The 23791-nt window shown below is 52.5% G+C and overlaps 1 protein-coding gene across 1 annotated transcript; it reads right to left on the bottom strand.

Annotated features, from left to right (window-relative positions):
- Window positions 1-16705: 16705 nt before the first annotated feature.
- FOXD2 (forkhead box D2) lies at window positions 16706-20023 on the bottom strand. The gene has a single exon (XM_016151339.2). The coding sequence runs from the start codon at window positions 19246-19248 to the stop codon at window positions 17758-17760; it is 1491 nt and encodes a 496-aa protein (XP_016006825.2). The 5' UTR covers window positions 19249-20023; the 3' UTR covers window positions 16706-17757.
- Window positions 20024-23791: the final 3768 nt, after the last annotated feature.

The following is a 23791-nucleotide window of genomic DNA, read 5'->3' as shown; positions in this document are numbered from 1 at the left end:
AGAGGCCTAATACAGCCACTGCTTCTGCCTTTTAAACATTGTTGAAATCTTTGTAGTTGAGGTAACCATTGATTACACTAGCCTAAGAACTACCCTCTTTATAGTAAATGTAGAGATACTTATGTACTTGCAGGAAAAAAAGGAAGAAAGGAGGAAGGAAAGGAGCGGGAGAAGGGGAGAGGAGGTCAAAAAAGGGGAGAGTAAAGCAGATAGAGCATGAACTTTCACATGAGCTAGACCAAATTCCCATCCCAGATCCACCACACTCTAGCTGTGTGACAGTGGGTAGATGTGTGGTACTCTCTGTGCATCTTCATCAGGAAAATTAGGATATTGTCCCTCACAGGCTTATTGTGAGGACATACTTAAGTAACAGATGTTGGCACATAGTAAGCACTCAAGACATCCTGACTATTACTATTTTATAAATATCTGTATTTTACAAAATATATATATATATTCAGGAGATTTTTTGCTTTACAAAAGAATTCACCACAGGGTCCCTTTAAGCCCTCAACCCTGCTAGTGCATTTTAAGTGGGATTGAGCTTGCAGAAACCCATTTGCACATGACTTTTCAAGAACGCAGCAGCCAAGGCACTAATGAAGACAGGCGGGTCTACAGAGAGAGCTCCCTGGGCAGACTCTCTCAGATCCTGTCCAGCAGGATTCTCTGAAAGACTAGAGACTGAAAACATCTTCTCTGAAAACCCACAAAGACCCACTGGCTGCCCTCTGGGAAGCCTTTTTTTTTCCATTCATATTTGGAAGGGCTGTGGTATCTCCAGCTAGGGATCCAGCCTTATGAAGACAATAGCAATAGGCAAACAACATTAGCTAATATTTATTGAGGGCTTCCTACATGAGAGGCACTGTGTTAATTCCCATGCATTATCCCACACAAGGCAATAAAAGCTAGTGTCTGTATAACCACAGCAAGTGCTTTCAGATGAAAGAAGTTCCTGTAATTCCTCACAAAGATCTCACAGGGTATTATGATCTCTGTTGGTTGCTTTATTTTTTCAGAGAAACCGAGACACAGAGTAGTCAGTCATTTGCCCAAGGATATCCAGCTGAAAGTGATGGATTATTAGAACCAGTCTAATTTGGAAGCTCACCGCATTACAGACCCACTGCTCTGTGCCCCATACCCCTCTCCCCACCCCCAACCACCAGCACTAGATCCAGCAGAGACAGGACTGTAGGGCAGAGGCTCCCTGCTAGAGACACTGCCCCTCCCTCTGCTCCCTCCCCATCTCACTTAGCCCTCCACAAGCTGTTGTCAATTGCACTGAAGTATTTACAGCAACCAGCAACCGCTGACACCCCTGTCCACGTGGGCTATAATTTGATGCTCAAGTTGTTAAGCAGCCGCTTTGGAGCGCTGAGCTCTTCATCCATGAGTGTCTCTCCCAAGAGCCAGGTTGGCTGCCTCTCGGCTGCTCCTGATGTTTGCACACCTCTCTTGCTGGCCCCAAGCGTGCACACATACACACACATGCCAAATACACCATCACACAGACACCTCCTCACAATTCCCATCACAAAATGATCAGAGATCCCTATTCAGAAAACGCCCACCGACACACATTATATGTATCATAGACACCCAACCCTCCCAGCTCACACACCTCTTGTCATCAACACACAGCACACGACAAAGGTGACGGTTGAGAATATTCTGTGTGAAGCGAATCGCACATGTGAGTGGTTGCTAGTAATACCCATCCCATGCATATTTCCACAAAATATGTTCTCCCCACATATTTATAGGAATACTATCCACATGCTCAACTCTGCAATGATGTAACCAGAAAAATACTAAATATATTTTTTCATTAACTTGTGCTAAACACCGCTGTCATTTAGATGTACTGTACCTGATCACTGTTTTATCTAAGTGGTGGGTGTATAGCGAGTTCATTATACTATTCTATTTTTGCATATGTTGGAAAATGTTTATCCTGGGGTATATGCCTAAACCTCTGACTCTACATCTGTGTGCCAGCGCCTGTGTGTGTTGTGGGGTGGGGCAGAAGGTTGAGAGGTGTGCACGTGCTCACACACTAGCACATCTGCCTCTCTGTGCCTGTTTGCACAGAGTAGACTCAGCACTTCAGCTCTGTTGAAGACCCTCTCCCCAGGGGGTCTTTGCAGAGTAGGGCTGCCCTCTGTATAACTATCTAAAAGCAAACGCATCAGAAACCAGATCCCCACAATAACCCACTCCCACTAATGCAGCAATGGGTGGGACAGTTCTGAAAGAGTAGGGAGGGGAATGAGAGTAGGTGAGAGCCATGAGGGCAGAAGAAAAAACTGGGGCCCATCAGAGGACACAGGTTTCCAGCCTGTCTGGGACCCTCCCAAGTCCCCTGGTCTGAGAAGAGAGGGATCAGCCATAACTTCCTTCTTGGAAGTGCTGAGGTAGGGGTGCCTAGAAGGTTCCACGGGGTAGAGACAACAGAGTCAGTCTGAGCTGAGAAGGCGCCCTGCAGAGCTGCCTGCTTATGGAGGTCTGGGCCTGCCCCAAACAAGGCGGTTCACACTGGGCACAAAGATAGCCCAGAAGGATAGATGGGGGAAAAAAGAAGGGGAAGAATAAGAGAGGGAGGAGGATGGGAGGCAAGAAAGAATGTGAATAAGATAGATGAGAAGATTAAGGCCCAAAGGAGACCCAGGGCTGCCCTAAGAGATAACTGACAGGAACACTCTTGCAGCCACTGATGAGACATGGGCCTCCCCTGTGTGGCTACGCTGCTGAGTCCTTAAGGAAACCTCTCTGGGGCCTGGACCTGGCAGAGCAAGGGGAAGGGATGAGCGCAGCTCCCTTAGCCACCCTGCAACATGACCTGACTGGAGTCCCAGGTTGGAAAAGGAAGCTGATGGGGGAGGAAAAGAATGCCTTTAAGTGGGAGGTGGGGGAGCATGGGGACCCACAGTCAGAAAAGTCAGAGTTCAAGTCCCGATGCTGCTATTTACAGTGCAACTCTGCCACAGCCACAGTACTGCACCAAGTCTCATCGGGAAAACAGTAACTACAACGCCCAGCTCAAGGTCCCGTGACGACTAAATAAGAGAATGGGCATGGATATGCTTCCTGGTAAGGCCTGTGAGTCTCCTCATTAATGGCAGGATCGCCAGTAGATGAGAAGCCATGAGTTTCAGGTAGAGATGGCAGGGAACAGTTACCTGCCCACATGGAGAATTTATTATTAATATTTATGTGTGCTTGTGTAGCCTGCCTCATTCCACAAAGAATTTGAGTTAGCCAAAGGGAAAAGTTACCTACAAACCAACTGAAGAACAGATGAATAAACAAAGGAAGAAAGATGGAGGCAGTAACAGGGCAAGAGACATCCTTGAAAAGGTCATTCATTCAGACATTTGAGTCAACACTTATTTACTAAGCATTTACTGTGTTTGGTTTCAGGTGACTTTACTCAGGGAGAGAGGTGTGGATATATGAGTTTATTTCTCTCCCTTCCACATACACTCACAGGAGCCTCTTTCGTGCACCTGTGTGCCACATTCCAAAAGAAGAATCAGTCCCAAGAGGAGCAAATGAAACAGTGTTGGTCCATTGGCCACTCTCCATCTGGGCATCCAACAGCCTGCTGGGAGCCAAAGCTATTCTGTGGGGCTGAGGTGAAAGGTGGGGAGAGGGGAGAGGGGCACTTGGCTCCAGGAGCCACTCAACACTGACTGGAGCCAGAGGTCTCTGTGCTTCCTGAACTAGTCTTACTCAACTTAGAACTAAGGAATAGCTAACTCTTTCTCTGCCTTCCTTTCTCTCCTTTTCAAGATATAGGCATGGTGCTCTCTGTATTTTCCAACAGAGCTATAGTCTCTCACCTGGATCTTAAAAAAAAAAAAATGATTAGAACAGAAGATTCAAGAAGAAGGCATGGCAGAAGCAATGTTGTGTGGTCACCAAGGCCTATCCCTTTCTCCTGGACACACAGCTAGACAATATTTCCCAATCTCCCTTGCAGTTGGGTGGAGCCAGATGACTGGGCTCTGGCAAAGGAGAGTGGCCAGAAGTGATATTTACCACTCTTTTTTAAAAAATCTCCCCCAGAATCTTCTGCTCTCTCCTCCTCCTCTGCTGAGTTAGGAAGATCCAGTGGAAGACGCCAAGGGCCTAGAACTGGAGTCCACAACCCTCAAGGGATCAATGGACAGAATTTATTGGGAAGGCACTCCATAAATTGAGATGAGAAATTTTTCTTTACTTTTACAGACCTCTAAACTGAATTCAGCATTTTATTCAATTATTAACAGAGGCAAAAAAAAAAAAAAAAAAACAAAAAAAACCCACAATACTATTCCCCATACCTGTAATTTTGCCACCCATAGAAACCACAGGTATTTTTCTATATCATATTAAGTTGTTACAGAACTATCCAAAGGTCATCTGTGTTGAACTGTAATGTACTGTTAATCCTGTTGCTCTTTTGTATTTAACTTGTTATATTATTATATCACAAATTTAGTCTACTGTTTTATCACACATTATTACATTACAAAAATTTTAAGATAGTTTGATACTTAAAAGTCAACATAATTGGTTTCTTTTGGAGTCCTGTGAACTGGATTTTATGCATTGAAAAATCTTTATTCTTAGGAGTCCATAGGTTTCACTAATCTGCCCACAGGACAAAATAGATAAGAACTCGTCCCCTAGAGAATGATGGAGCCCCTAGCTGGAAGGTCCCGGGTCTCTGAAGGACTGTGTAAAACAAGGTGCCCCACCCCTACTACCACCACCTCTGAGCCAACATTTGGATTATGAAACGGATGAAAAATAATCTAAACTTGTTAAACTAGAGGAAGAATGCAGGGTAGACTTCTCAGCTAAAATTAACTTTGGACTCACTCATAACTCTCCTAAACGCCCTTGCTCATAAAGGATGGGATGCCCTAGATTCCTGTACCCAAACTTCTGCTGTCTAAATTCTCCCAAACCATGAAGGCCCAGCTCAAATGCCACTTCCTCAAGGAATTCTCCTGTGCCTTCTCCCTCATCTCAGAACTTACTGCCCCTGACCTGAAGCACCAAGAGCTAGCAACATCAGAAAATGAGCTTCCCCAGGGATAGGAAATTAAATAAATTCCTGTCCTGTTTCTCACCCTACACCCCACCCCTACTGTGGGCCTAGTTCAGGAATGCCCAACCACAGTAGGGCCAGTAAATTTTTGGTGCATGGGAGGTAGATGGGTGGTCAGCCTATGTCCGCTGACACCCCGGATCAGGTCCACAGAGAGTATGCATGTTTAAGGAAATATATGATGGGGGTGGGGGAAGACTAGTGCTTTCCTACAATGGGGACTCAATTTTCTTCTCCAAGATTATTTATGCCCCAGCCAATATGCGTTGTCCTCTAGGTCTCTGTAGTTTGGGTAGCCAGGCAAGACTGGAAGTCATGAAAGAGTTAAAAACAAAATGAATTCTCTCCAACCCCAGTTGAAAGATATCTCCTGTGGGTCCCAGCTGAGTCAGCCTCTTTGTCCCACACCCTTGAAAGCCACTCCCTCTGCCCCACCCCCAACAAGCACTTGGAGCCTCTGCCCTTGGGCAGGGAGCACTCATCTTCTCTGTGCAGTTCTAGGAGCGCAGGCCTGCTCCTTAGACAGCTGCTGCACGGGCAAAGTGGAACTGTTGGGGAGGCAGCTCTAGGGCCCCCTCCTTCAGAGGGCCCTGCCAGACCATTCTCCTTTTGGAATGGAGATGAGAATGGAGATGAACTGAGCTTGAGTAAAGGCCCAATCTCTCCCTTCAGGTGTCTTTTTACACTGGGACTCAGGGTCCCCAGGCCCTGCCCAGAATATGACTGTGCTCATTCTCTCTTCCCCACCACACCAGGCACCAGAGACCATTATTGCTCTATTAAGGGTCAAATTTCTGAACATTAACTCCTTGTCTTTGGGCAATGCAACACACTTTTGGAACACTTCAAAACCGTGGTTGATTCTTTTTCACTCGCATGCCAGACCTTGTGCCATGTGCTGGGGATGAAGTAATGCATTGGATTCAATTCCTGCCCTCAAGGAGCTCCCAGTCTGGTGATGGAGGTAGAGTAGTAAGTAGAATTATATACCACAAAGCTCTTTAAAAGTGCCAGGGGTTGTAGGAGCCCAAAAGGCAGGATCTAAACCCAGGCTTGCTTGGGAGAAAGGGAACAGAGGGGAGAGAAGCCTTCCTGGAGGAGGCCACACCTGAGTTGGGAGTGAAACAGAAAGGGAGAGAAGGGACAATCAGATACATGAGCCATAGAATCATTGGCTCTTGGGCTCATCAAAGGGTAGATTCGGACTCCTAGAATCATTCTTTTGAATAACAACTATTTACAGTGCCAGATGCCATGCTGGCTAAAGAGCTCTCAGAATTAAAGGAGTCTCATATCCCAAAGCCAGCCTGGCTTCCACACCTTGCTCTTGAGGGACAGAGTGCTGCTTCCAACTCCAATGACCTTGGGAAAAGAAAGGGGGTCTGAAGATACTCTGAGTGTAAGAATGAAGGGTGAATTCCTCCTGGAGGTGTTCAAGGAACTCTCTGGGACAGAAAGCAGCACAGACAGAGGACTCTGGCTCCCTGCAGCTATAGTGACTGGTAAGCCCAACGACAAAAGCTCTGTTGACCGAGGTCAGAGTCAAACAGGATAGAGTTTTGGGTGATGGCCACTCTTCCCAACAGGTTCCAGCCTGCCAGAGTCAGGGAGTGATTTACCTCTTAATTACATCCTCCAGCTATTCTCTCTCAAAGCCCTAGCTGTTCTCTCTTCAGAGCTCTTATTAGTTTTAATTAGCTATGCACTTGTAGGCTTCTTCCTCTCCTCCACTAGACTGTCACCACCCTGAAGGCAGGAACATCTGTTTTGTTCACCACCATCTCTTCAGTACAGGTCAGAGACCAGGCCCAAAGTGGGTAATGAAGCACTAGTTGAAATGAATTGAAACTGGTGGGTGGATATGGAAGGGCATTCCATCAAATGAGGGGCAGCCTGGACCTGGTGATGAGCTCATGTCGTTTCACAGAGAGGGATATTGGGCCCAAGAGAGGATGGAGTTGCTCAAGATAGAGGTGCCAATGTATAAAGAGGTAGGGTGGGGGGAAGCAAGGCCTGTTGCTGGGGTGAAAGCAAGACACAGGAAGGCACTCATAGCCCTGGCCCCCGAGATATCCCAGCCTCCACAAAATCAGTTCCCTTTAAGATTTCTCCCTCCCCACCCTCACCCACCTTCAAAACGTTGTAAACGCTTTGTCTCAGGGGCTGCAGAGCATGCCCAGGCTTCTCTTCAAACGAAGTCCCAGAACTGGCCTAAAGGGACAGATAGGGGAGGGATGGAGCAGTCATCAGTCTGGGGGTGGGGAACCCAGCTTCGGTGCTGCAGCTAGGGGACCTACAACGAAGAATGAAAAGCCTCACCACCTAATCTGAGCAGGTAAGCCTTGATAGGAGAGCACAGAGCCAACCCGGTTCCCAGGGCACGGTCCCTGAACAAGGAGCTGCCCAGTTAGTTTAGGGGCACGCCTGTTAGCGCAGGGTCAGGCCCGCTCAGAGCAGAATCTCCCGGTTAGCGCAGAGTCACCCCTTTCAGCGCTAGGTTGGCCCGCTTTAGAGTGAGTGCGTCCCAGGTTACAGAGCCGTTAAAGGAGGGTCAGACCTGGCGGGGCGGGGTCACCTTGGTTGCGCCCGTAAGCTTCGGGTACTTCGGGGCCAGCGGCGCCCCCAGGTGGCTGGGCCCCGCCTGCGCTCGGGATCCGGATCCGGAGGGTTTCGGGAACCTAGCTCCTCTCATGCCCCAGCTAGAAGCCTCGCGGACTCAGGTCCCGGGCCTCAGCCTTCCAGAACTGCTTCTGCAATTCTTTGTACGCACGTTTGGTGTTTGTTCTTTCTGTTCATAGAATGTAACTGGGTGCGGAGCACATCCGAGAGCGAGAAGCCTTGATGCAGGCGGAGAGGAGACAAGTCACCGGGAAATTCCACCCCCAGATGCAGGGAAAGCGATGACAGAGCCCAGCTCTCCGTCTCCAGCCCTCTGCATTTCTCTGGGGCGCTGTCTGTGGACACCCACTCTGCAGACTTGTCTCTGACAGCATCGGTCCGTGCCCCCACCCCAGACTTTGGGTACTTTCTGATACAACCCCACAAAAATCTGAAGTTCTCTAGATTGTCTTCAGATGGCGACATTGAAAGGGAAGGCAGGGTCACAGCTCTTTCCCCATTCCACTTGGGGGCTGTTCTCCCCACATGGCCATCACCTACACATGTTGCAGTTCACCGGCTCCCATGAAGAGCCCTGCGTCTCTCACCTCTCCCTAAACACTCAGACATTCCCCAGGGCTTCCCAGAAGGGAGAGCAGGGTGAACAGAGACAGGAGGAAAACGTAACCAGGGTAGAAGCTCCCTTTCACATTTTGGGCCAGCTTTCTCCTCCATACCCCTCTACTCCAGTGCCAGCCCAGAGACACGACCGGCAGTGCAAGAGCTAAGCAAGCTGCCAGCAGGCAACTCACCTTCATGCTCACCCACAATCCCCATCCTCCACAAAGGTGACAGGTTCATACAGAACTGAGGGACCAAGGCGTCCACAGACATTTGGCCACCCCTTTATAGCCCTGCCACAGGAGGAGAAATCCCACAGTCTGGGGTGGAAGCCCCTTGGGTCCAGGAAAGAGGGAGCCAAGCCACCCCACTGCCCCTGTATGCAGTGGAAGCCCCAAGATGACTACCTGTGCTGTGTCTCTGGAGTCCCAGCACAACCTGTGGCAGGGCCACCACTGTCCTATGGTACACCCTCGCTGCGAAGGGAGCTGAGGAAGGAATGAGAACTCTTCAGCAGATTAGAGAGAGGAGCTGGGAGAAGTCACTGATACCAGACCCTGAGTCCAGACTAACATACTGCAGCTCCATTTCTCACACAGAAAAACAGAGGCTCAGTGAAGGCAGGAAGATTGGCCCAAAGTCACAGAAAGCCAGCAGCCTGGCTAGAATTAGGAATCCCCTCCCCTCTTCCCCTTCTCTGCTCTTTTTTTTATTAGTTTCAGGTATACTGCACAATGATTAGGCATTCATACAATTCACGAAGTGATTCCAATACTAAGTAATTAATCATCTTCAAGGTAGGTGCTAAAATGAAGACCAATAAAGAAAGGGAAAGAGGCATTAAAGCTCTGGTACTTTCCAGGGGTAAGTATAATTCAGAATTCCTGCATTGCCTGCATGAATGCAACACCTGTACACACGTGCACGCAAACACACACACACACACACACACACACACACACACACACACACACACAGGCCTACTACACCCCCCACCTCCATCCCTTTAAGCCCTGAAGCTTGGCCTGCACATCCGGACCCAGAAAGGAATGGCCCCAGCAAGGACAGCCTCAGGCCTAGATGGCCAGGATTTTCTTCATTTATTCTCCACTGTGTGAAAGTTCTAATGTCAAATGGTGGACTGGGAAGCAAGACTTGAAGTAGCTAGATGAACTGGCTGACAGATTCACCAAGGAGGGGTGCTACTGCCTGGGACAACTGAAGAGAAAGGGGCAATTTACCGGAAAACTTGGACCATTCCCCCCACCCCTTCCTCAAAGCCAACCTTCTGTGTGGCCCGGGCTGGAGTAAGGACTCAGCTGCCTTCCGCAGCCCAGGAACCCAGAGTAAGGTAGAGTACAAGATGCTCTTCCACACTCACAGTCCTCTGAACTTCCGCCAGCACCTTGTCCACCTAAGGGCAACCTATTTCATGCCCTGACTTATCCAGATAATTGTCTGCTCTTTCACACCTTGACCTTGACTTTCCTCCCATCCTGCCACTAAGAAAGAAGGAGGATTCAGAATTATCTATAACCCTGACAACACTTAAGATTTCTCCAAAGTACAAGGAGAGATACTGGGTTTTTATTTTCCTCAAAATATCTAGCCAAATGCTTTAATTATCAATGTCAGCACATAGAGGCTGCAGGCTTTAACCTTCCATCTGCGTCCTGCTGAGCAATTTTGGACAAACCCCACCCTCACTCCTCCAGACCTGTTTCCCTGTAGGTTCCGTGTTAGCCTTGGTATGTTACAAGCTCTGGTGTTATAAATTGTACCTAGGCCCTCACTGCTGGACAATAGTTCACTGGGGATGGAAGAGAAGGCTCCAAAGCCCCCTAGGATCACTGATGCAGTCCCTCTGTGAAGGCTGGAAGGAAGGGGGTCACAGCACCTGGCAGGATTGCAGGTCAGAGGCCAAATAATGGAGTTTCTTGGCCATCCTTCCTGAACCCAAGACAGGCCAAAGGAGCAGGACACCAGCCAACAGGAAAGGGAGAAAGCTGGAGCTATAGGGGGGAGTGGCCAAGTCACTGTGCCCCTCAGTACCTTAACTGGGTGCTCCGGGTTCTCAGCTTTGTCTGCATTGGGGAAAGAAGTAGGGAGAAGGTGGACAGGTCCCAGTTTTTGTTAGAAGAATAAGGGAAGAGACTCAGAACTCTGGGCCTCCTCCCCACCCCACCCCTGCAGACACCCATTCCTAACCCTCCTATCCAAGTCCTCCACACTTACAGCCTCCAGCCTCTCCCCATCCACTGAATAAAAAGAGGACCACACTCTCAAACTCACATTGATAGTCACAAATACCCATGTTAGCACACACAGAGCCACCCACACACACTGACACATACTGGTCCTCTCTCACACACATATACAGTCACAGACCCCCAAATACCCAAAAAGTACATACACACTTGTGAGCCATAATACCTGAAACCATAATCATAAAGTGGAAGTCTACCATTCCTAACCCTGAAAACATCAAATATATTTTTTTACCTCAAATATGGTGATAATCACTGTTTTGCCTTTCCTTTGGTTCTCAACTACCAGAGTTAGATTGCTTGCAATGAACATAGGCAGATGTTCGCTGCTTGTACCTCCAGTACAAGCCCAGCACAGAATAGGTTGTCAATAAATATTTGGAGAAAAAAACAGTCAAAGAGGAAAGAGATCTCCAGGGCTGGAGGCAAATTAACTCGCCTGTGTTTGATTTTTGCCAGGTAACTCCTCAGGCAGGAAAACTGTTCAGGGACACAGACTGAGCCTTGACGCTGGCCTCACATTCTTCAGATAATCAACAGAGGGACTGAGGTACCAAAATGCGAGGTGCAGATCAGAGGCCAGAGCTGCTGCCTGGTGTGCACTGAAACCTGGAAGCGGCCTCCCAGTTCATCTGCCCACGCATTGGTATGTCGAAGATCCATGGGTTTGCAAAAGGGCGCTAGGAATGGTCCTCCGAACTACAGCCTGCCTGGGCCTCAGCTAAGCATGGCTAGCTGCAGCGGCCAGGTCGTCGGGAGCTGGGCACAAAGCCGGCCCACCAGTGCCTCCAGCCCGGGGATCCAGCTCCTTGTACAGAGTGTCCAGGTTCTTGGATACACTCCCCGATTCCGCAGCCGACCCTCTGTGTGATCTGGGCCTGGTCCCTTCCGCTCCAAAGCAGAGTGGAGCCGTATGGTCTTCGAGGGCTGCTGCCATCTGGGTCCGCAGTGATAACTTCACCAGCTGACTTCTTTGACTGGGTTGACTTAGGGCATGCGAGAATTAGCTCAAAAAGACTGGGACATTTGCACGGAACTCGCCATTGAGACGGGAACCCATATGGCCCACCCAGGAGAAGAGGCGGCCCCGAGGGAAAGTGCAGTCCGGGCGGGGTGGGGGGGTACGGGGCGGAGAGCGTCAACCCACACCCGCCTGCACTCGGCACATCTGCATTTGAATGGATGGGTATCTAAGCAAGGAGTTCTAATGGCACCGACACCTGCTGGGGAAGAGGGGCGCAAAACGTGGCCCCACCGTAAGCGGCTGCGAATTAATTTCGACAATAAGCTTCACTCCTGTACCCTCAGCGCCTCTCAACCGCACCCCGCCACACAAACAGTTTGGCAGTGTCTACACAGATCATTTGAAATACACTTCAGTGCCGCGGTGATTTTGGGGGATCAGAGATTAATTTAAATGTTTCGCCAACATCCCCTCCCAATAATTCATTTTCAGTCCTAACATCCGTGCAACTGCAACTCCAAAGATACTTCTAACTGCGTAGACAGAAAAGCCCCCGGAGGTGAGACCAGCCTGAGATGATTTTCCAACATCGGGGAAACGAGCAGAGAGCACCAAGTCCCTGGCTCCCTACGGCAAAACGCGCAGGACTCCTGTAGCGGCGGCTAAGCTCATCTTCCTTGTCACCCGGACGTGCCAGGTCTGATGCGCACCCCTCCGGGCCGCGCAAGTCCAGTTGGCTGGGCGGGGGAGGGGGAGGCACGGGACAGGTGAAGACCAGGACCCTGTCGACCCCCTCCAGGAGGACGAAACTGCAGCGAGGAGGCTGGCGAAGGCGAGAGGAGGGTACCCAGCGCAGACCCCTGCCGCACGGAGACAAGCAACGGTGCGTACAGCGAGAGACTTCCGCTTGGAGTCCGCGTGGAGCGAAAAGAGAGCGCTCCGCAGAGACCCAGCACTCAGAGTTGGGAGTGGAGCGAGGGTCGGAAAACAACCCCGACAGTGTCAGCGCCCAGTCCGGCCTGGGGGCACAGGCACCAGAGACGACTGCCTTCCTTCCTCAGCAGTCCGAAGCTTCGGGGACTCCGAAGCGGCCGCCGCCTCCCCTCCTCACGGCTTGCTGGGCTACGAAAGGAGGCGTTGCCCGCTCCGCCCCGCGCGGCGCCGCGCCCACTAGCTGGCGGAAATATTCGTTCCCAAAACCAGAGCTAGGAACCTCTGTCCTTCTTACAGTTTTCTGTTAGGACGTGTCTCCGCCGACCTTAAAAAACAATAATTCCGCTCATAAACTCCAATTAACATTTGTTTTGCTCTCAAATACCCTGGTAGATGAAAAGCTTCAGAGGTCAAATTATCCTGTACGACCTCTGCCACCTTTAGTCCTCTTTCACTATTTCTCCAGAAATCTCAGAGAGCCAGCACCCTGGACCAATGTGAGCTGGGTCTCATCATCCTGGACGGTCCTGGACACATCTCCAGGTCCCAGCCTAGACAACCTATTGGACCACGTATCCGAATAATTTAGGCGCAAACCTAAACTCTCCTCGCTTCTCTTTGGCCGGATGTGCGGGGTTTGAATTATACTCCGAATCTGACCCGTAAGGACCCTTTGAGAGCAGCCTCCTCCCACCGCCCCCTAAACTCGAAATCCTACGAGGCACGCTCCACACTCAAAATCTCTACTCCCTTTCTCCTGCAGGGACCCTCGTTTAAACAACGTCGGCGTCTTTATTCGCCTGACCCAATGCGGAGGAAAACCGGCCCGATCGGTCATTGTCTGGTCCGCGACCGCCCCCACCCCCGCCGCAATCAGTGTCACAAAACGGCCCTTTCAACAGATTCCAAACCCTCTTCACCCGGGCTCACCGAGCCTTCAACTTCATTAAGTGCGCGCTGTGGCGGCGCTGGAGGAGGCGAAGTTTAAATAAACCCGAGCGGAGAAGGAGGAGGGGTGAGCCTGGGGAGGGTTGCTAGTTGAAGGGGAGAGAGTGAAGTGTTTTTGAAAAGGGGAAAAAAGTCATCAGGGGAAAAGCGCTTTGTAACCACGAAGACGCGCCTGCTGTGGCGAGAACAAATTGGATGTGGAGGGGAAGTGTCCGCCCCCACCTCAACTCCCGCTCCTGGGTGGTCCAGGGTGCCCCAGGAGAAAGAAGGATGGGGAGGAATCAGCGGTGAAAAGAATTAACCACTTTAATTGGCCTGCAAGAGAGAAGTGGGAAGACGTTCACCATGTGCCTCGATCACCCAAACCAAATACCCTTCAATAAAATAATATAAAATAACTGCCCTTCGCCGTGGCAGAAAGAATGTCAAAGTTCGAGAATCGAGGCTGTTCTCAGGCACAGAAAATAAATCTGCAAGATGGGAGAAATTCTGTCCGGAAAGACCCCATCCCCCTCCTTGTGGCCTCGGGCCTCCAGGCACCGGATGAAAAGGAATGAAATTGAACGAAATTGAACGAAATGAAGTGAAATTGACCGGTGAAATTCGCCAATTTTCTTCCCCTTTAAACTGCCCGCTCTTGGCAGCACTCTCTGAACCCCAGTCCGATTTCTTAGCATTTTTTTTCTCACCTCGAGAGATAAAGGTGTGCCCTGGATATTTTCTTATTATTGTCACCGATTGTTGGGGCCCACCGGGTCAGAGCTCAGCTATCTCCACCTAGACAGCAAGAGAACCCACAGCAGCAGCTGAAGCCGGGATGGCCTATTTCTCCTCCCTGGAGGCTGGCCTTCTAAGTAAGCAGCCTCACACTGAACATCCACCCCTGTGCATCCACTGGGTGGGAAGGAGCCATTTATAGGACCTGTCTGGTCTGGGGAAGAACCCTACCAGACAAACCTGCAACTTCCTCATCCTTCTCCTTGCAGCCTCCCTACAGTCTGGGTCCCAGGTGGGCTTTCGCCAGCTCCTAATTAACAAGTTTCCTGGCCCACACAACCTAAAGGAGTCCCAAATTCCTAACAACCTTCTTCTCTCCACCTTCAGCATGCAGATCTCTCAGCAATTGTTTTTATATTTTTCAAAGTCAATTAGGTATCAGTGGCTTCTTTCTGGCCCCAGGCCTCACCCATAATTATATCTGGCCCATATCTGGCCTTCTTGACCCCTCAGGGAAACCCAGCTCTGAGTTATGGGTCTGGGGTCCCAAGCCCCTAGAAACCCCTGCAACTGTGCATCTCACTTTTCCCTAATCCTTTTATTTCTGCATTTTTCTGATACAGACTCTCTGACAAACACATAAATACAAAGCAATACACTCAGATAAATTCTCACACACACACACACTTTCATTAAGTCGCATTAAGGAATCCAGATCTGCTGCTTCTCCTGGAAGGTGGTAGTTGTGGGAGTATCTCATCTATCCATCCACCATCAGATATGAATTCTGGCTGACTTAATTTTCTCTCTTCTAGAGAAGAAAAATCAATTGATAAAACTTTAACTTGAAGCCCCAACCTAATATCTGGGAGTGGCATATTCATGGTAAGTGAGATCCCGTAAGCCACAAAGTGTTTTACTGAGGGTGAACACAGTCATGTTCAACCTTCCTCAAGTGAAAAGAAAATCAAACCCAGCAACATAAGTCAACTAAGCAGCCAGAGACCGTGATCCCAGTATCAACAGATACTCCCTCTTTCTACCATGGAATCTAGCCTTACTTCCCCCCGGGCGATTTGATAAAATCGTGGCGAGGTAGCCAACTGAATTTAATCTCCCTCCACTCTGCAGTCTCCCAACAAGATGGAAGAGAGGGCACCTCACCTCTGACTGAAGGGCTGCATTTACCATATGCACCCTAAACCTTGTCTGAGGAATCCCAACCACTCTTCCTCAGCCCTGGTGCGTCCTTCCTACCCTGACTCTGACCCTCTTCCTACAGGGCACTCTGTCCTCATTCTCCTTTGCCCCTACTATTGCTAATGCCTGGTAATCTGGTTAAAGAGACCTATATGGCTTCTCCCTACCTGCCCAAGTTCTCCACATCTGTCTTTTTCCTTCTGTCACTTGTCTCCCAACCCTCACCCTCTGCATGTGTCTATATTCTGTGAAAGCTGAACTGCCTCTTCTGTACCTCCATAACCTCAGTAGAATTCGCAGAGAAAAGAGCTATAAAGTAACCATCTTTGTTTCACCCAAAGCATCACCTCTCACCCAACATGCTTGCAAGTCTGGCACAGGCATCAAGCTGGGAGGGTCAAAGAACTTATGTAAGACTCCAGCCAGCCCCAGTGGCTTTGCACTGGAGCAATAAGTTCTATTTATGAGCACGGACGTTTATCCTAAGTTCATGGCTTTGAGAGATTTACCCTAATGGAGTAGGACTGTACTGACTCTTTCCTTTAGCACACAGTGAACCTCTAATCTCCTTAGACTGGAAAATAGAGGGGTTTCACAGTCTCCAATTCAAGCCTTTTATTCCAACTGCCCCACAGAGGGTAGGGAAGGGGGTATCAAAAAAGGCCCCACAGTGGCCAAAGAGAAACGTCTCTCCTCTTAGGGACATAAAAAGAGACAGTGACAGAGAATCGCAGAGACACATTCACGAATACAAATAGAAAAACACAGATATCCTGAAATACAAGTCACCCCCCCCCCCGCAAAGAAAGACAATAAGGCGCAGATATGTGATGACCCAAACGAAACGAGCACAAACACAAATCACAAGCTCCATAAAAGCCTCCGCACACAGAAGCACACAGAGGGCACATAAAAAAAGCATCAAAAAAACAAAAAAAACCAGACACTTGAATTGTACTTAATGGGTGTAGTATCCATATGCACTGGGCACCCAAATCTGCTGAGATCACTCTAAAGTCTAAACCAAAAAAAAAAAAAAAAAGACTCCCCAGGTGCATTTGAAACCAAACCTCTCTGCAGAATCCCAGGCAGAAACCTTCCTGGACCAGAGCGAAAATGAAAGTGCTGAAGGGGTCACAGGCTTCCCAGAGTCCTGGCCCATTAACAGTGAAGGCCCATTAACACAAGGCCACAGTATCCCCTGTACCTGATAAGCCCAAGCCCTCCTCTGCCTGCCTGAGGCTGGCCAGGGCTTTACCTTGGTCCATCTCTGCCTGGAAGCCGGGGGTCTTCTGGGAGAGCCCAGACTGGGAAAAAGGGGAGTGCAGGCAAGCAGACTGAGCTGGTAACTGCTGGAGTTCACATACATTTATTCAACTGACACCAATGGGAAGTTGGGGGAGACAGATTTTTCTTTTCTTCCACACAAACCATCAGACGACTTCAGAGTCTCCTCGCAGTGGAGAAGTCTAAATCAATGCACACCCAGTGGACGGAGAATGCAGATAGCAGCCCGCTGTACAGATATTTACACATAATTACAGGACCCCCTGCCACAGGATGCGCCCTCACCCACCCCACCCCCACCTCTCCAGCCCCTGATCCAGACCCTCCTCTCCCACCCCAACCTCATTGCCTTTAGCCACAATAAATATCCCAGGGCCTGGGACAGCGCAGAATGCTGAGAGGGCTGCTGGCCCTGGTTGGCTGGACCCAGCCGGCCATCGGAAAGGGGGAAAGTTCCTTCAAAAGCACCCCAACACAAAAGAGGAAGGATGTTCCCCAGTGGAGTGGGATCCAGGGTTTCCACAGGGATTGTGGAGACTCCTCGCTTCACATCTCCGTTCAGCTTCGCCTGTGCAGACAGAGCTTTGGGTTTCAGAGATAACGAGCTTCCTTGGAGAACAGCAAGGGTAAAAAAAGTTGAATTTTCCTTTAAGCACGAAGCGGATAATGGGTGTCTTTAAATTATAATATTGGACAAACAGGGCCTCAAAGTAGGGGAAGGAGTGAGGGAGAGGCAGAGAGGAAGACCTCTGCGCAGATGGTGTTTCTGGCGGGATCCGCAGGGCCCGGGCGGGCATCTCTCTGGGAACGCATTCTTCCGGGGCTGCCAGAGGCGCAGAGGCTGGGAAAAAGCGAAGGCTCCCCCCTCCCCCTTTTACAGTTCAAAATGAAATGGGATCCTGGCTTGCGACCTCGTCGCGTAGACCCGAGCCTCTCCCTGAGCGATGAAGCCCGCTTCGTCCCAACTATCAGATTCTGAGCGTGGAGCCTTAAGTGCCAAGTCACGCGCGCCGGCCCAAGGTCTTCATAAATAGACTCCCTGAGTTCTGGGACGGCAGGAGTTCCCGGGAGAGGCTGAGGAGTGCGGGCCTAAGTGGCCCTGAGCACGACGGGGTTCAGAAGTGGCAGCCACTGAGACCGGCGACTTTGCTGGCAAAGGGGGGACCTGAGGACAGGAGCGCGTCCCCGGGGTGCGAGAGGCGGATGTGGCCGGCCACTGGAGCCAGGGCCGGGGCAGTCAGCATGGCCAAGACCTGGGCTTGACCCCCAGGGCCCACCGCCGCCGCGAACGGCGATCCCGGCGAGCCCTCGCCTCCGCCCGGGGGTGCTGCCCCGCCGCCACCGTGGCCCATGATGTGGTCTATAGAGAAGGAAGGCCTCTGCCCGGCCCCAGCGCCCCCGCCGCCCGCACCACCACCCGCGTCCGTCTTGAGGCCCTGGCGCAGGAGTGCGGTGGACAGACCAGCCGCGGTGCCGGCTGCGGGAGGGCTCAGTGACGCGGGATAGAAGGCTTTGGCACAGCCCAACTCCGCGCCCAGGAAGGAGGGCAGGCCTGCGGGGCCTGGGCCCGACCCTGTGCCCGGGGCAGGCGCAGGGGCCGGAGCCGAGGCTGCGCCCGCGAACACCGAGGCCGTCGGAGGTCCGGGTGGAGGCGCAGCGGCACGGCCTGGGGGGACCGACAGCTGGCAAGGCGCAGCGGCGGCTGCGGCAGCGAAAGCGAAGGCGTGCGGGTGTGAGTGCGGATGCGGGGTCGGGCCCGGCGGGGGGGCGCCGTAGGCCGGGAGCGCCAACCCGTAGCCATAGCCGTAGGCGCCGTAAGCGGCGAAGCCCGGCAGGAAGGCGCCCGGGTCCCCCGCCGCCGCAGCTCCGCCACGCAACAGCAGCTCCGGATGAGGGTGCGTGTGTGGATGAGGCGGCGGTAGCGGCTGCCGCTTGAAGCGCTTGCGGCGCCGCAGGAAGCTGCCGTTGTCGAACATGTCGGCCGACTCCGGGTCCAGCGTCCAGTAGTTGCCCTTGCCCGGGTTGCCCGGCTCACGGGGGATCTTGACGAAGCAGTCGTTGAGCGAGAGATTGTGGCGGATGCTGTTCTGCCAGGCGGGGAACTTCTCCCGGTAGTAGGGGAAGCGGCCGCTGATGAACTCGCAGATCTCGCTCAGCGTCAGGCGCTTCTTGGGGCTCTGCAGGATGGCCATGGTGATGAGTGCGATGTACGAGTAGGGCGGCTTCACCAGCGGGCTGCGCGTCGCCGCGCTGCCCGACGGCGGTCCCGGACCGGGCCCAGCCGAGCCCCGGGCCGCCGCCGCGCCTGGCCCGGGGCTTCCCGCTGAGGCCGCCGCCCCCCGGGACGCTAGAGCGCGGGGCTCGCCGTCCGAGCAGCCGCCAGACTCCTCATCTTCAGCTGCGTCCGCCTCGGCTTCCTCCGAGGGAGGCTCGGGGCCGTGGGGGAGCACGTCCCGGGGGGCGCGGGGCCCGGAACGGACAGGGAGCTCCCCCCCACCGCTGCCGCCGCCTCCGCCCACCACGTCTATGTCTGCTTCGGCCTCGGACAGCGCGGCCGGGGAGCTCTCGGAGGACATGATCTCGCAGCAGCAACTGCCCAGGGTCATGGTGCCGCCGCCGCCACCGCCGTTCTCCGGCTCCGCTCCGGCCGCGGCTCCGGCTCCGCCGCGCTGCCTCTAGGGCGAGTGTGTTTTGCGCGCGGGCGGGGAGGGGGCGGGGGACTGAGGCAGGCGGGGAGGGGTGTCCCCCAGCGCCGCAGCGCCCCCTCGTGGCCCACCTCGGCCGCTCGCACCTCTCAGTGAGCACCGGACTCGCAGCTCTCTCCGCTGCCCCGGGAGCCCGAGCTCGGGCCTGCACCCGGGGCGCGGGAGGAAGGAGCTGAGGCCTCCCCTCGACCTGACCGTCCTCGGCCCCCAGTCTTTCCCGGGGTGGGGGGTCGGGGAATTCGTCCCTCCCACCTCGCGGCTGCCTAAGGCGGAAGAGCGTGAGCCTGGGGCGGAGCTCCCTGGACCCGGTGGGGCGGGGCGGGAGGGGGCGGGCGGAGTGCCTCCGCGGAGGGGCCCGGCGGGAACGAACAGATGCCGCGGCGGGAGCTAGGCTTGGGTGGCCCGAGGCGGGTCCTCCTTTTCCCCGCAGATCCTGCAAACCTTCCATTCCTTGGAGTCTCTGCCTTCAGTGCGCTCGGCCCCTGGATGTTAGGGTTCACGCGGGCGCCAGTCAGGAGAAGTAGCGACAGTCCCCACCCATCATCTCTCCCCAAGGCAGCGCCCGGACCAACGCCACGGGAGTCAGGCCTGCTGGAGCCCGAGCGGCTTCCGGACCAAGGGGAGACGCACTTGAGTGATCGCAAGGAGCAAACTTGGCGCTCTCTTCGGGCCTCGGAGAGGTGAGAAATTTCGACTGCTCCCCTCTCCTTTAAAGGCGGGAACCCCGCCACCCCTTTCCGCGCAGTTGGACTCTGGAAGCGGGAGTGTGCGCGGGGAGAGCGTGGGAGTGCACCGCCTGCCTTTCGCTTCCTCCCCGAAACTTCTGTGCGGTGCCCGCATTCCGGGAACGCTGACCGGTCGGTCGCTCTGAGTTTGCCTGTACTCAGATTTTTTTCTGTCTCGGTATCCATTTGTCTTAGTTTCTGTGACTCTGTCTTTCTGGCCTTCGGTGAATCTTTGTCTCTGTTTCCTGTGGAAACCCTGCATTTGCTTAGATGTCTCTTCGTGGGTCTGGGAATCCCTCCCTCAGTTTTCCGCTCTCCCCTATTCCTAGTCTCACTGAAGGGCTGCCCCCCCCCCCAACTCTCTAGGTGGATTTGTAGACCCTACTGACAGGCAGCAGGACCTCCTTCATAGAACCCTGACCGCAGCCCCGAGCCAGCTTTGCCTTCCTCTCTCAGAATCCTATGCACAGAAGGTTGGTCCTGTGTCCTTTTTCTTGTGGGCCAGGTTTCTTATCATCCCGTTAGGCCTCTTTTTCCCCCGACTCCCTTTCAGGAACCCAGCAATGAGTAGCACTAGCTCAAACTGAGCCCATCTCAACCTCTGGGAGGTGAAAGGGGAGATGAGCACTGGACGTGGGCAAGAGCTGAGCTGATGGACCGGCCGCTGCCCCGACAGCGCCGCGCAGTGGTCAAAGCTGGGCATGCGAGGCCTGAGACAAGGCTGCGCTCCACTGTCACAAGACTGTTTAACAGTCAGCAGGTTACTTCATCTTCCCAGCCTCAGTTTCCTTCTCTGCCTAGTAATTAAGAGCAGAGACCCTAGAATCAGGCTGCTAGAGTCCCAATCCTGGATTCACTATTTACCAGCTCTGTCACCTCGGATAAATTTCTTAACTCTTTGTGTCTGTTTCTTCCTCTGAAAAAATGAGATTAAAAACGCCTCCATCGTGACTAATATGCAGAAGTAACCAAATCATTCTGGGCTACTTTTGAAAAGGGTATTGCAAGACTTTGCAGACTTTTGGTGAGAGAGAAAGGATTTGGGTGCGATGTAGTCTCTCCCACCTGATCTCAAGCCCAGGTCCAGCCTTCTCCAGTCACTGTACTGAATTAGATCCCCTGTAAATAAGCATACTGGGAACAGCCGGGGGGGGGGGGGAATTTGATGATAGGCTGTATCATCAGGGTCTATGTGAGGGTGGACGAATACTCCCTTTCACCTAACAGCAGCCTCTAATCTATGGAATAAGCTAGTGTAAATCTAACTCTCCCATTCCATAGGTAGGGCAACAGAGGCCCAGAGTGGGGAGGGGCTCCCCTAGGCTCTTCCAAGAGAGAGCAGGGCTTGGTGCAACTTAGTCAGGGAATCCTCTGATACAGTTCTTCATCCTCCTGAGCCAAAGGAGGGTGGAAGGCAGGTCTGGCTGTTCATCTCCTGTGAGAGCAAGTCCTCTGCTCCCCCCGCCCCATACACACACCTCAAACCAAGGAGATCCCCTTAGTGTGCCGGACCTGCATGAACACCGTCTTTGGGAAAAAAAGAAGTCCAGTCCTCAAGCCATGGACAGGAAATTAGGCAGGGACTAGTGACCCTGGAATCAGAATTGCCTAAGTGATAGGGCTGTCCAGGAAAAAAAAAAAAGGCTTTGGGGAGAAGTTTCTTCTATGAGTCCAGATAAAATCACATACATAGGATTGCTAGATTTAGCAGATTAATTTTATGTGGCAACCCCACACATACCCTAAGCTTGCTCTTTATTACATGGAGCTCCCCCTCACTTCACAGACACCCAACACTGTTTACCACACATCAACACCAACTGAGCTCAGTTCTGCTAGTGTCTAGGTAAATGGAGAGAAAAACAGGAATGGCACCATTCTACTCCATCTCACCTTCTAAATGTCTTCATTTCCAAAATGGCAAATGTGAATAAGTTGTTTTCTTTGTTGCCAAAGCTCTCCTGGCTCCCCAGACTCTAGGTCCCCTGCCCTGCTTCAGGGTAAGACTAGCTGAGGCATTTGCTGCCTGGATATCTTGGTTCTAATGCTCTAGGCAGGGCTCTACAGAGTAGCTGTTGCCACCAGCCCCTTCCTCTGCCTGGCCTTGCTCTGCAGGTGCTGCTGCTGAGACCTTGTATCCCTTTGGTGAAAGGGGATGCAGGCTCCCACAGCCCCCTCTGTTCGGCAAGGTGGGAATTTGCATGATCTCAAGGAATCACCCACCCCCTTCAAACACACACACACACACACACACACACACACACACACACTTTTACTGGAGTAGAAACTGTGGTTCAGGAGATCATGTGACTTGCTAGGCTTTTGAAGGGCTCAGAGTTAGGTTGGACCCGAGTATGTGGACTCCTGGCCCAGATCTGGTCTGTTTATCCAAATGACTGATTAGCCCCTTGCTGAGCTCCACTCTTGCCTGAGGAGAGGTATTTCTGTGAGCCTCTCACCCCTCCTAAGGTTCTGGGCCAATTTGTTTTGAACCGTCAGGAGTGAGTGAACCGGGGGCTGGGAGAAAGGAGACCTGGGATTCTTCTGGTTTCTGCCTTTCTCCCGGGCTCCAGCCTTTACTGCCTCTGCGACTCTGCGTGAGTCTGCCACTCCCTTCCGCGAAAACCGGGATGCTTTTACAGGAGCTTGGGCTCCAACACCCATGCCTGCAGCCTCTAAGAAGCAAGAGGCAGTGGGCACTGCGGGTCTTGGTTACAGTGTCACCGGTCGTGCCTCAGCCTCTTCCTTCGTCTGCCTCGCTGTTTGGCTACCTCCCCTGAGCAGCTCAGAAATGATTGGGAGGAAGCGTTTGTGGAGGGAGGGGGGAGCTCTTTGGGAATTTTCCCGCTCCAAAATTTTCAGATAAGCGGGGAGAAGTCGTTGCGTGTTTATTGAGATGTGTTATCAGTGGCATCCTTCTCCTTATGGCTCCTCCCTTACCTTCTTGTAGTCCGGGTAGACGTGCTGTTCTCAGCTCGGGGTGGGAAATTAGTGCTCTCTAGTGATTGTGAGAGTATAATTAAGTCAGTCGCGAAACTGTCGAAGCGCGGTGCTGATCTAGCTAGAGGTGGGTGGCTGCGCAGACCGACCGCACGCGGCCTAGGGTTCGAGTTCCGCAAGCTCAAAGGTCCGCCCATCGGTGCGGCGGGGCTGCAAAAAGCAACCTGAGCTGAGCAGGGGAACACCACGCCTGAACACTTCTTTCATTTTATTCAATAACCTGGCCAGCCCGGAGGAAAGCGGCGAGACCTGCGCAGCCGCCCCTCTTTGCGCCCCTCCACCGAGCTGCAGCTCTGGAGCCAAACGGTTGTTTGGCGGCAGACGCTACATCTCCCTACCCCAGCTCTTTGCCCGCTTCAGAGCGATCGGCGCCCTCTGCCCAGCTGGGAGGCTGGAGACTCCAGATTATGTGACCTGCAGAGCGAACCTCAGACAGTTGGGCTCCTTACACACAGCGGGACTCCGGATAAGAGTTCAGGAGAGGCCGGACCCTCTACAAGCACAGTATTAACTGGACCTCCAACGTGTGCGCTTACACCACCGCAGCCCATCTGCCCACCCCCAAACGTCCGCAGGATGCCTCTGCGGCGTCCACTATATTTGCGTACCCTCCACTTCTCGAAAGAAATATCTGTCTTTCCTTACGTTATGCCTGCCCACGGTCACCTCCCAGCCCCACCTTCCCCGGGACTACGATACGAGGTGGGAGTCTCGCTAAA

Source organism: Rousettus aegyptiacus, unplaced genomic scaffold, assembly GCF_014176215.1.
Source record: "Rousettus aegyptiacus isolate mRouAeg1 unplaced genomic scaffold, mRouAeg1.p scaffold_m13_p_1, whole genome shotgun sequence".
NCBI lineage: Eukaryota > Metazoa > Chordata > Mammalia > Chiroptera > Pteropodidae > Rousettus > Rousettus aegyptiacus.
This window is presented reverse-complemented; position numbering and strand designations above follow the sequence as displayed.